Source organism: Neoarius graeffei, chromosome 1 (assembly GCF_027579695.1).
Source record: "Neoarius graeffei isolate fNeoGra1 chromosome 1, fNeoGra1.pri, whole genome shotgun sequence".
Lineage (NCBI taxonomy): Eukaryota > Metazoa > Chordata > Actinopteri > Siluriformes > Ariidae > Neoarius > Neoarius graeffei.
Genome location: NC_083569.1, coordinates 111,668,214 through 111,681,182, shown reverse-complemented (window position 1 = coordinate 111,681,182; position 12,969 = coordinate 111,668,214). Strand labels below are relative to the sequence as shown.

General features: G+C 41.2%; 1 protein-coding gene across 2 annotated transcripts; it reads right to left on the bottom strand.

Annotated features, from left to right (window-relative positions):
* Window positions 1-4,430: 4,430 nt before the first annotated feature.
* LOC132882055 (E3 ubiquitin-protein ligase TRIM21-like) lies at window positions 4,431-8,122 on the bottom strand. Of its 2 annotated transcripts, none has more exons than XM_060915274.1 (2): window positions 7,980-8,122; window positions 4,431-6,322 (listed from the first exon to the last, which is right to left on the bottom strand). In XM_060915274.1, the coding sequence occupies exons 1-2, from the start codon at window positions 7,999-8,001 to the stop codon at window positions 5,748-5,750; spliced, it is 597 nt and encodes a 198-aa protein (XP_060771257.1). In that variant the 5' UTR covers window positions 8,002-8,122; the 3' UTR covers window positions 4,431-5,747. The 2 variants fall into 2 exon arrangements, with proteins under 2 accessions (XP_060771257.1, XP_060771265.1); XM_060915282.1 differs by having other exon boundaries at window positions 7,984-8,122.
* Window positions 8,123-12,969: the final 4,847 nt, after the last annotated feature.

Here is a 12,969-nt window from a genome sequence, read left to right as displayed (position 1 = left end):
TTATTATGAGTAATGGTAGTAGTGTCTGATGATGATGATGATGATGATGATTAGTAGTAGTAATAGTAGGAGGAGGAGCAGGAGGACAAGGAGTGCTATTATTAGTAGTAGTAGTAGTAGTAGTGGTAGTGTCTGATGATGATGACGATGAAGATGATTATTAGTTGTAGTAGTAGTAGGAGGAGGAGAAGCAGGAGGAGGAGGAGTGCTATTATTATTATTATTATTAGTAGTAGTAGTAGTAGTGGTAGTGTCTGATGATGATGATGATGATTAGTAGTAGGAGGAGGAGGAGCAGGAGGAGAATGAGTGCTATTATTATTATTAGTAGTAGTAGTAGTAGTAGTGTCTGATGATGATGACAATGAAGATGATTATTATTATTATTATTATTATCTCATCTCATTATCTCTAGCCGCTTTATCCTTCTACAGGGTTGCAGGCAAGCTGGAGCCTATCCCAGCTGACTACGGGCGAAAGGCGGGGTACACCCTGGACAAGTCGCCAGGTCATCACAGGGCTGACACATAGACACAGACAACCATTCACACTCACATTCACACCTACGGTCAATTTAGAGTCACCAGTTAACCTAACCTGCATGTCTTTGGACTGTGGGGGAAACCGGAGCACCCGGAGGAAACCCACGCGGACACGGGGAGAACATGCAAACTCCGCACAGAAAGGCCCTCGCCGGACCCGGGGTTCGAACCCAGGACCTTCTTGCTGTGAGGCGACAGCGCTAACCACTACACCACCGTGCCGCCTATTATTATTATTATTATTATTATTATTATTAGGAGGAGTGCTATTATTATTAGTAGTAGTAGTAGTAGTAGTAGTAGTAGTAGTAGTGGTAGTGTCTGATGATGATGACGATGAAGATGATTATTAGTAGGAGGAGGAGAAGCAGGAGGGGGATGGAGTGCTATTATTATTATTACGAGTAGTGGTAGTAGTATCAAATCAAATCAAATCAAGTTTATTTGTACAGCGCTTTTAACAATAAACATTGTCGCAAAGCAGCTTTACAGAATTTGAACGACTTAAAACATGAGCTAATTTTATCCCTAATCTATCCCCAATGAGCACGCCTGTGGCGACGGTGGCAAGGAAAAACTCCCTCAGACAACATGAGGAAGAAACCTCGAGAGGAACCAGACTCAGAAGGGAACCCATCCTCATTTGGGCAACAACAGACAGCCTGACTATAATATTAACAGTTTTAACAGGTATAACCCTCAACTGTCCTCATGGGGCCGTCCTTCACAGGAGTGGGGCGATAAAACTCCGACCAGACACAGGGCACCAGGATGGATCAAGCAGGTCCGAGGGGCAGAAGAGGCCAGCATCTCAATCCCAGGATCAACATGTAAACATGTAGTAGTGTCTGATGATGATGATGATGATGATTAGTAGTAGTAGTAGGAGGAGGAGGAGGAGGAGGAGAAGCAGGAGAGGGATGGAGTGCTATTATTATTATTATTATTATTATTACTACGAGTAGTGGTAGTAGTAGTGTCTGATGATGATGATGATGATGATTAGTAGTAGTAGGAGTAGTAGTAGTAGAATAGTAGTGCTATTATTATTAGTAGTAGTAGTAGTAGTAGTAGTAGTGGTCGTGTCTCTTTTACCACCCACAGTTTATATGACCTGGATGACTGAGAATCTTCATAGACATGAGGAGAAGGAGTGCTATTATTATTAGGAGGAGGAGGAGCAGGAGGAGTGCTATTATTAGTAGTAGTAGTGGTAGTAGTGGTATTGTCTGATGATGATGATGATGATGATGATGACGATGAAGATGATTATTATTAGTAGTAGTAGGAGGAGGAGAAGCAGGAGGGGGATGGAGTGCTATTATTATTATTATTATTATTATTATTATTATTATTAAATATTATCATTATTATTTTGAGTAGTGGTAGTAGTGTCTTATGATGATAATGATTATTATTAGGAGGAGGAGGAGCAGGAGGAGGAGTGCTATTATTATTAGTAGTAGTAGTAGTAGTAGTGTCTGATGATGATAATGATTGTTATTAGTAGTAGGAGGAGCAGGAGTGCTATTATTATTATTATTATTATTATAGTAGTAGTAGCATTTCTCCTTCGTTTCTGAGAGATGATTGCGTCATCATTGTTTCCGGAAGTATTTTGACCCATCTGTACAGGGGGAGGTTCGGACCAATCAGAGACCGCCTTCACATCCGGGTATTCCGTGTGAGCCGGAGCCCGCTGCTCTGAGGTAAATTTGAAATGTCGGTGTTTCCGGTGAGTGATTTGAGTGTTTACTGAAGATTAGCGACATGCGAACGCCTGCTGGCTGAAGAGTGAGCTTTAGGGATGGAGTGCTTTATGAGAAGTGAAAAAATAAGCGTTATATAAATGTTGGCCCATCTGGTGTAAAGACTCTAAATCACAGACCCCTGATGTGTTTATTGTACCGGAGTTGTGTCCAGAACAACCTAGAGCAGGGCTTTTCAAAGTGTGGGGCGCGCCCCCCCTGGGGGGCGCCAGAGTTCTTCAGGGGGGGCGCAACGTGAGAGACAAAATGGATCGATTTTTAGTACCTAAAGCTACAGTGAGTGAGGAGATAAAGTCTGGGGGAAGCAAAAAAACAGAGCCTCCAGGATGTTGCGATTTGCAACTTCAGCGCAAATTCAACCAATCCCCGCGAATTCAGGGCGGTGTTGCAATTATATCCAATCACCGCAACTTTCCCGCAAATTTGACCAATCATTGGCGTCGTCTTGAGGTGACGTCGACAAACTACCTTCCGCCTTACTTCCGTGTGTTCAAGAGAAGCAGCATGCGCGTTATGTTTACAGTGAAGGACTGTGTGCACTTTATTTTTTTTTTTTACTTAATACAAGAAATTAATGGATGCCAACATTTTTGCCAAAATGGTATTTTATTTTCCATTGTTTAGGCAGCTTCAGCATCATACTGTGAGATTCTGTTCAAATTGTTTTTTTTTTCTTCTATGAAGCCTGAGCCATTTATTTTATTAGTTTATAATTATTGTTTAATTTAGTCTTCAGGAGAGACTGCCTGCACACAGTACTAGTATTAATAGTTTTTTTCTTATATGAAAGCTGAGGCATTTATATTATATTTTAAGGTAACTTCATGTTGTGCTGTGAGGTTCTCTGCACTTTAACTTTTGAACCAACAGGTGCATTTGGATAAGTAAAGCCTATTTTTCTGCATTTTTGTAGTCCTGGTAATCTTTTATATTGGTAAAGTTGTTTATAGGACCATTTCTCAGTGTCTTTGTTTTTTTTAATCAATAGTTTTTAGTAATAACTTAATATTTAACATATCACTCAATTTTAATCACAAAAAGAGAAAATTGCAACAATTTCTCGCAACTTTCACTTCCTCCCGCAATGTAATCGCAACAAAAACCTAAAAAACACCGCAACTTTCATCGCAATTTTTTTTGGAAAACCCCCCGCAACATCAGACATTTTAGCCCGCAACAATCACAAAAAAGGCCCGCGGAATCCTGGGGGACTGGAAAAAGAAGGAAGTATGACCACGATTATTTAAAGTTTGGATTTTCATGGACTGGATCTGAAGATGCTCCACTGCCACAGTGTGTTGTCTGCCAAGAGGTGCTAGCTAACGATGCTATGGGATGTTTAAAATGTGTAAAACAAGATGCTTTAAAAAGCACAGATGTTTAAAATGTGAAAAAGAAAAAAATGTGTACAACAACCATTTTTAAAAATACGAATGTAACATTAAGTATAGCAACAACAAAAATTGTAAGGGGGGCGCTGTTGTTTATTTGCTCTCCGAGGGGGGGCTGACTCTCCCACACTTTGAAAACCCCTGACCTAGAAGATTGTGTAAAGGTGCCACAGGTAAGGAGTAAAACACTCGGGGAGAGTGCTGATGTAGGAAAATCATCAACGGCGAAGTGGAACATGAACTGAAGGCCAATTGTGTTCCCACCCCAAAGCTGATATCCAGTCAAAAGTTTGTACACCCCTACTCTACTCATTCTTAGGGTTTTCTGTATTTTGACTATTTTCTACATTGTAGAACTAAACTGAAGACATCAAAACTATGAAATAACGTGGAATTATGTGGTAAACAAAATCTGTTTCACATTTTAGATTCTTCAGCATTTACCTTGATGATGCTGTGCACACGACTGCCATTCTCTTAACCAGCTTCATGAGGTAGTCACCTGGAATACTTTTTATTTAACAGCTGTGCCTTGTCAGAAGGTAATTAGTGCAATTTCTTAACAGTAAATAATAAAAAAATATAGTAAATAGCCCTATTTCATAACTAGTAATCCATACAGTATTATGTCAAGAACCGGTCAACTAAAAAGAAATGACACCATCGTTAATTTAAGACATGAAGTAACATTTAATTAATAAAAATAAAGAATTCAAAGGTGTGTCCAAATTCTGTCTTTCGACTGGTACTGTATTATTCCTGTATGTTTTATTCCCCTTATACCACAGCAATTTGCACTTACTTGCGTGGTTAATAATGTCATTATTTAAACTAGTCTACTACAGTGAAATGTAACAGGTTGACTTGGTAAAATTCAAGGTAACAGACTAGTTTCAATAATAATGGGATGCCCACTGCAAATACTCTGAAATACATTTAATTATGTGGTGGTGTAAGTGGTTAGCACAGTCACCTTACAGCAAGAAGATTCTGGGTTTGAGCTCAGCAGCCATCGGAGGCCTTTCTGTGTGGAGTTTGCATGTTCTCCCCATGTCTGCGTGGGTTTCTCCCACAGTCCAAAGACATGCGGTTAGGTTAATATGGGACGGCCTTGGGCTGAGGTGCCCTTGAGCGAGGCACCTAACTCCCAACTGCTCCCTGGCCGCTGTTAGCATGGCTGCCCACTGCTCTGGGTATGTGTGTGTGCTCATTGCTCACATGTGTATTCACTGCTTCAGATGGGTTAAATGCAGAGAGGAATTTCACAAGTGTGTGATGAATAAAGTTGTGCTTTCTTTCTTATTTCATCATTGTCGAGTGGCAAAGATTTTTGAGGAGTGTAATGTCCAAGAACAGGAAAGTTTAACCCAGAAGCTCATTATTTCCTGATCCCACTGACAGGCGAGCAAACACTGGTCAGACCAATTAAAAAAAAACAAAAAAACGTACAAGTCTGATGGTATGTTGATATATATTAGCATGCTAGACAATTTTATTTAAATTGTGTGATATACTGTAACAAAGCACTGACAATGGAGACTCCTTCCCTAAACATTAAGCAAACGTCTGATAATGATTTTCTCAATAAAAAATGTTTTCTTGATAGCATTTGGCTTACTATAACTCCATCTACAATGTAATAACACCACCACCACATGAACTGTTTGTATTGTCATTTTTTTTTTTTAAATAAAGTAAAGAGTCTGTGTGTGTGTGTGGAAATAAATTGATTTGACTATTAAGCACCAATCCTGTTTGACCACTAGGTGGCGTCCACGCATTAAAAATCCAAAACTGCTTCAAACTGACAGCAGTGATATCCTGTACGTAGGCTGCTGCAATCATGAGGTTGTAACCACTATTGTTACACAAATTGAAAACATAATTTAAACAAAAAAAGATGTAAAGGTACACCTTTTACAAAATGCTGACACTGGAGTCCCTGGGGTAAGTTATATCTTATAGTAATGACAAGTTAGCATTGTAACATAATACTTTTTTAAATGAAGGGCAAGAAACAAGAAGGCATGTTGCTATGCGCGGCTTCACATAGCCGAGTTTTGGTGAAAAAGTATCTCAGACTGTTCAACAGGAGTGATAATCAGTGGTGCAGAATTTCTACCTCCATCGTTGAGGAAGGGGCAGAAGAGTGGATAGAGTTTATCAGTAAAACACTGATCAGTGAACGAGTAGATAAGAGATTTGGCCTCGACATCATAGAAGCAGACCAGACCCTCTTCATAATCCACAAACACCCCAACCTTCTGGGGAGCCTGTTTCACGGAGAGGCGAGCATGAGGAAATGTACAAGCCTCATATTTAGTCTTGTTTCTGAGGCACATGGTCCAGTATCCATTTTCAGGACATGCTGTAATCCTTCCTTTTCTGGTATTGGACTCTCTGGCCACTCCTAACATCCACTTAGTCTTCCCACTGACCAGCACCTCATAGTAAAATCTCCCTGAGGAGAATCCCTCTTTTCCAAGTACACCAGGAAAACGATCAAATCTTTCAGGTTTATCGGGGAGAATCTGTCGCTGTCCTTTGTGGCTCACTTGTTTCTGATCTTCAGACAGGATGAGTTTAGAATTTGCTGTATCAGGATCCAGAGTCACATTCACTGAAAGAGGCACACAGTATCAACTGATTATAGTGTTCAGAATGTAATAGTTAATATGTATAGATTTAGTCACGTGATCAAGAAGAGCTCATACACCTATGTACTGTTATTTTCTTCAGATGTGTTTGTGGAAAAATAATGGACAATAACCTTTTTGTTGTTAGATGTTACAAGATGGTGAATTAAACAGCTGCACTGGTATTAAATATAGGATGCGTTAAACATTTATAATCAGAACAAACAAGACACACTGCGATACACTATCCATCCATCATCTGTAGCTGCTTATCCTGTTCTACAGGGTCGCAGGCAAGCTGGAGCAGCTGACTATGGGAGAGAGGCGGGGTACACCCTAGACAAGTCGCCAGATCATCGCAGGGCTGACGCAGAGACAAACAACCATTCACATTCACACCTACGGTCAATTTAGAGCCACCAATTAACCTAACCTGCATGTCTTTGGACTGTGGGGGAAACCCACACAGACACGGGGAGAACATGCAAACTCCACACAGAAAGGCCCTCGCCGGCCACTGAGCTTGAACCCAGGACCTTCTTGCTGTGAAGCGACAATGCTAACCACTACACCACCGTGCCGCCCCGTGATACACTAGTCAATTTTTTTTTTTTTATTAAAAAATAGGCACCATGTATCAAGTATACATTGATCAGCCTCACATTATGACCACGAATAGTTGACATGAATAATGTTGATTGTCATTACAATGGCACTTGTCAACGGGTAGGATATATAAGGCAGCAAGAAATAGAACAGTCAGTTCCTGAAGTTGATGTGTTGGAAGCAGGAAAAATGGGCAAATGTGACTTTAACAAGGACTGCATACCAGGAGCACCCTACAAGATGTGCCATTTTGGAGATGCTCAGACCCAGTCATCTAGCCATCACAATTTGGCCCTAGGTGTCAAAGTCACTCAGATCCTTACACTTGCCCATTTTTCCTGCTTTCAACACAAACTTCAAGAACTGACTGTTCTCTTGCTGTCTAATATATCCCACCCTTTGACAGCTGCCATTGTAATGAGATGATCAATGTTCTTCACTTCACCTGTCTGTGGTTTTGATGTTATGGCTGATTTGGTGTATGCTACTGTGGAAAAGTCTTTGGCACCCTCATGTTATAAAATGGAAACATTAATTTTGTATGTCAGTAAAGTTGAAAACATCTCATGTAATAGACCACTTTTCAGACAAAAAAATGAATGCTGGCAGTCAGGGATTATCTGCAAACACAGAAGCTAGTGTGAAGGTCAAAGTCTCCAGAAAAGCTGTGGCAGATTCTCCAAGATGCTTAATAAAACTTACAGCTATGAAACTTCCTTATGAAATCACATAATATGATCCTGATGCTCCTGATTCAATTTCCAAAGACAAAGGAATGTCAGACCAAATATTGACTTTGTTTAGTTTAGTGTTGTTTATTGCTCTTCTTTTTTATGTAGAAACATTTCATTATTTCTGAGACCATCTTTGCTTTTGAGCATTTCTTGCCCATAAGACTTTTGCACAGTTCTGTATGTTTCTGGTGTCAGGATGTTGGTGAATTCCTCAGATAGTGTCGCGTTCCCTGTCCTGTTAAAATGCAACTTCCTGAAGTCACTACAAACTCTTACTAATCAAGTAGTTACATATGCTCACCAACTTTAAAAAGCTTCTCCATTGCCTCATTGAGAGGTTCCTGAAGTTGACAGTGAGGTTAGAGGTTTCACACTCAGATTATTCTGGATCCTGGAGTTTGTATCCTGCTGAAAGAAAGGGGAAGCTCATGAGTTTGACTTTGTTTTCCATTCTTCAGAGTGACATCATGAAGCCTCTCCTACTGTTTTCTTAGTTTGGGCCACCAGGTGGCAGATCTTCATCCACTGAACTGCAGTATGTTGGCTGGATCCCAGTCTTTTTTCACCATAAAAAATGTATAGAATTTAAACTAAAATACTTTGACAACTATGGCAAAATATATTGTTTAATTAATAACTTTACTGTTAACAATTGTGAACTCCTTTACAATGTATTAGAAACCTTCCTGAGAATTCACAAATATTTTAGGAGCATTGTGGAAACTTTATTAAGGTTATGAAAATTTCCAAGAATGGTTTCTGAATCCACTATGATGATAGCCAGGATGGAGCAGCTACTGGATTCAGAAGGTTGTTCTTTTTGGTTCTTGTTCACATTTTGAAAGAATTTTGACTGGAAACAGATTCATGGTTTTACTGTAATATAATGTTTCAGCTAATCCACTAATACTCAAGCACTTAAAAAGTTGGCTGTTGTGCTTGGAGAAGGGGAAATTCAAACTATATTTCAGTGAGCATCCTGCATTGCAGCTGATAAACCCAGAAAATCAGAGTGGTGACAGATGGAATAAAGCAAATCAAGTGAGCTGGGAATGAACTCATAGTTGTGAAGACTATCCCAAGTTAACAAGTAGGAATTTCAAATTTAGAGGGCATTTTCTTTAGCTTTTCCTGGTTGGAGGTTGGGAATTTCAAGTCGCAACCTTGCATCGAATGCAGCATTATCTATTTGGGGATGTACAGTGGTATGCAAAAGTTTGGGCACCCCTGGTCAAAATGACTGTTACTGTGAACAGTTAAGCAAGTTGAAGACGAAATTATTTCCAAAAGGCATAAAAGTTAAAGATGACTCATTCCCTTTTTATATTTTAAGCAAAAACAATTTATTTTCATCTTTTACATTTTCAAAATGACAAAAAAGAAAAAGGGCCTGAAGCAAAAGGTTGGGAACCCTGCATGGTTAGTACCTAGTAGCACCCCCTTTGGCAAGTACAACAGCTTGTAAACGCTTTTTGTAGCTAGCCAAGAGTCTTTCAATTCTTGTTTGAGGAATTTTCATCCATTCTTCCTTGCAAAAGTCTTCCAGTTCTGAGAGACTCCTGGGCAGTCTTGCATGCACTGCTCTTTTGAGGTCTATCCACAGATTTTCAACGATGTTCAGATCAGGGGACTGTGAGGGCCATGGTAAAACCTTCAGCTTGTGCCTCTTGAGGTAGTCTATTGTGGATTTTGAGGTGTGTTTAGGATCATTATCCATTTGTAGAAGCCATCCTCTTTTCAACTTCAGCTTTTTTACAGGTGGGGTTATATTTGCTGGAATTTCATTGAATCCATTCTTCCCTCTACCCGTGAAATGTTCCCCGTGCCATTGGCTGCAACACAACCCCAAACCATGATTGATCCACCCCCATGCTTAACGGTTGGAGAGGTGTTCTTTTCATGAAATTCTGTGCCCTTTTTTCTCCAAACATACCTTTGCTTGTTGCTGCCACAGAGTTCCATTTTAATCTCATTGGTCCACAGGACTTGTTTAGATGTTCTTTTGCAAACTTCTGATGCTGAATTTTGTGGTGAGGACGCAGGAAAGGTTTTCTTCTGATGACTCTTCCATGAAGGCCATATTTGTGCTGGTGTCACTGAACAGTAGAACAATGTACCACAACTCCAGAGTCTGCTAAATCTTCCTGAAGGTCTTTTGCAGTCAAGCGGGGGTTCTGATTTCTAGCAATCCTATGAGCAGCTCTCTCTGAAATTTTTCCTGGTCTTCCAGACCTTATCTTGACCTCCACTGTTCCTGTTAACTGCCATTTCTTAATTACATTTCGAACTGAGGAAATGGCAACCTGAAACCGTTTTGCTATCTTCTTATAGCCTTCTCCTAATTTGTGGGCCTCAACCATTTTCATTTTCAGAGTGGTAGAAAGCTGCTTAGAAGAACCCATGGCTGCTGATTTTTGGGACTAGGTTAGAGGAGCCTGGGTATTTATAAAGTTTTGAAATTTGCATCACCTGGCCTTTCCTAACGATGAGTGTGAACAAGCCATAACCCTAACAAACTAATTAAGGTCTGAGACCTTGGTCAAAGTGATCAGAGTGCTCAAATCTCCTAGGGTTCCCATACTTTTGCAAGTTACTCCTTTCCTTTTTTCACTCTAAAGTTGTACAAAACCAAAATAATGCACTGATATTGCTTAAAATGTTGAAAAGTGTGTTTCATCTTTAACTTTATGCCTTTTGGAGTTAATTTCATCTTCAACTTGCTTAACTGTTCACAGTGACTACGTTTACATGCACGTCCAAATCGAGCCGCTGTTGGTAATCGAGCAAAGGGTCCCAGCAGGGGTGCCAGAGAAATCCAATCCTACATGCACAAGTGAAATCGGGCTATTGTGCAAGGTGCATTGTGCACCCGAGCCACACGTGGCGCTACACGCCCCATCGTGTTGGTACACTTCCGGTTGTCGTCATGAAGAAGAGCTATAGTGTTGCCAGATACTGCTGACGTTTTCCAGCCCAAAACATGTTCAAATCCGCTAAAATGCACTTAAAACCCCCAATCTGGCAACACTAGCAGTTCCGTGTTCAAGCTGTTCGGCTTGCTCTAACAGACTATGGCTACAAACTGTCCGGCGCAGACCACTGTTTTGTAAGACAACTTATTTTGTACAATAATATTTTTCTAAAGTCCATTTTTTGCTTACAAAAAATTTTTTTTTTTGCTTACAATTTAACTTATGTCTTAATAAACACACAAAAAGTTCAATTGTTTTGTTTTTATTGACATTCTTCAGATGTTGGACATATACACACACACACAAATACAGTGACTTGTTTATGTACACAATTCACAGCTATGCAACAGCTGTACAGATGTATTTGGTGATACAGTAAGTGAGCTAAATTTTAACAGTGCAAACAATGCCACAAAAAGAAAAGATTCATGCCGTTGTCATGATTCGTTGTCATGCCGACCGAGGCTGTTGTTTCCCGCTTGTGGTCTCGTCACTCGTCACTTCCGGAAGTAGCTCGACAAGTAGCTCGATAGGGTATACATGCACAAAGTAGCTCGGCAGAAATCGCATAAACTAGGTCGCGTAGCTCGATTCCGAGAAATCAAGTTCGGTTCAATTTCAGCCGAATTAAGGTGTATACATGGCATTTTGAACCTCGATTTCAGTCGAGCAACGGCAGAAATTCGATTCTCTCTATGTGCATGTAAACGTAGTGAGTGACAGTCATTTTGACCAGGGGTGCCCAAACTTTTGCATACCACTGTACCTACCAATGACACAAAGAATACATTACCTCTGATACATTACCTCCACCCATCTAATTGCACACTCCACTGAGATGTGCACCTTGAGACCAGTAACTTGGGACTTCCTTGGGACTTCAAAAATGCACAAAAAGGGAGAGCCTAGAGCTGCTGCGAACATGCGCACCGCCATCTTGGAATCAAGATGGCGGTGCGCGTGTTCGCAGCGGCTCTAGGCTCTCCCTTTTTGTGCATTTTTGTGTGTCTTCTGTGTACACATACTTCTGCAGACCGGTGCTACAGTCGACAAGACCTGCTGGACATCGGTTTTCAACCCAAGTTACCGGTCTCAAGTGTTTTTCACCGCACACACAATATACCAGACAAGTTAGCGAGATCTCTGGGCTCTCCATGGATTGTTATTGGGCCTAGCAGACGATGCGGAGGGAAAGAAAACAGAAGCGAGGCTGTAGGGCTGGACTCCTGGCTAAACTCAGGAAAGAACCCTACAAGCTTCCTCTTCCCAGCATATTACTTACCAACGCCAGATCCATGGTCCACAAAACAGATGAATTGGAACTGCTTCTTGCTGGGAACTGCTACATCCGTAACTGCTGCATCCTGATCATAACGGAGGGTTGGCTTCACCCGCAAATCCCTGATGCTGCTGTGCAGCTGGCAGACTACACACTCCACCACTGTGACAAGAATCAGGGCTCAGGTAAGAGCAGAGGAGGGGGGCTCTGTATTTACATGCATAATGACCGGTCTTATAACAGCACCATAACAGACAGCCATTGTTCTCCTGATTTGGAGTACATGTCAGTCAAATGCCGTCATTTTTTTCTACCGAGAGAGTGAACAGTGGTTATTGTGACTGCTGTGTACATACCACCTGATGCTAATGCTAGCACAGCTCTCACACTCCTGCTAAACGCCATAAACAAGCAGCAGCGTAGCCATCCTGACCGTGCTCATATTATAGCCGGCGATTTCAGTCAGGCTGAACTGAAATCAGTACTCCCAGCTTTTTACCAGCACGTGAAGTGCCTGACTAGAGGGAGGAACATTTTGGACCATGTTTATTTTAACATCAAGCATATTTACAGAGCTATTCCCCTCCCTCACCTAGGCCAGTCAGATCATCTCTCCCTGCTGCTTGCCCCAGCATACACCCCCCTCAGATGGAGATCATCATCAGCCATAAAGACTATTACAACCTGGCCCAAGACTGCACTCTCTCAGTTACAGAACTGTTTTGAACACACTGCATGGGGTGTATTCGGACATGAGGACCTGTCAACATACACAGAGTCTGTCCTATCCTACATCAAGTTCTGTATCGAGAATGTTATTGTGGTTAAATGCATACATGTCTTCCCCAATGAGAAACCCTGGATGACCAGCCATGTCTGCACGCTTCTCAGTGTCCGGGACTTAGCATTCAGTTCAGGTGACAGAGCTCTGTATAGTGCAGCCCAAGCTGATCTGAAGAGAGGAATAAGGGATGCTAAGGCGGACTATAAGAGGAGGATAAAGAACCATCTCTTAGACAACAATCCACGGCAGGTATGGC

Coding starts and splice junctions, on each gene's coding strand:
- LOC132882055 (XM_060915274.1), bottom strand. CDS start 8,001: ATGGAGAAGCTTTTTAAAGTTG. Junction 6,323..7,979: donor GGAGAAGCTTTTTAAAGTTG/GTGAGCATATGT, acceptor TGCCTCTTTCAG/TGAATGTGACTCTGGATCCT.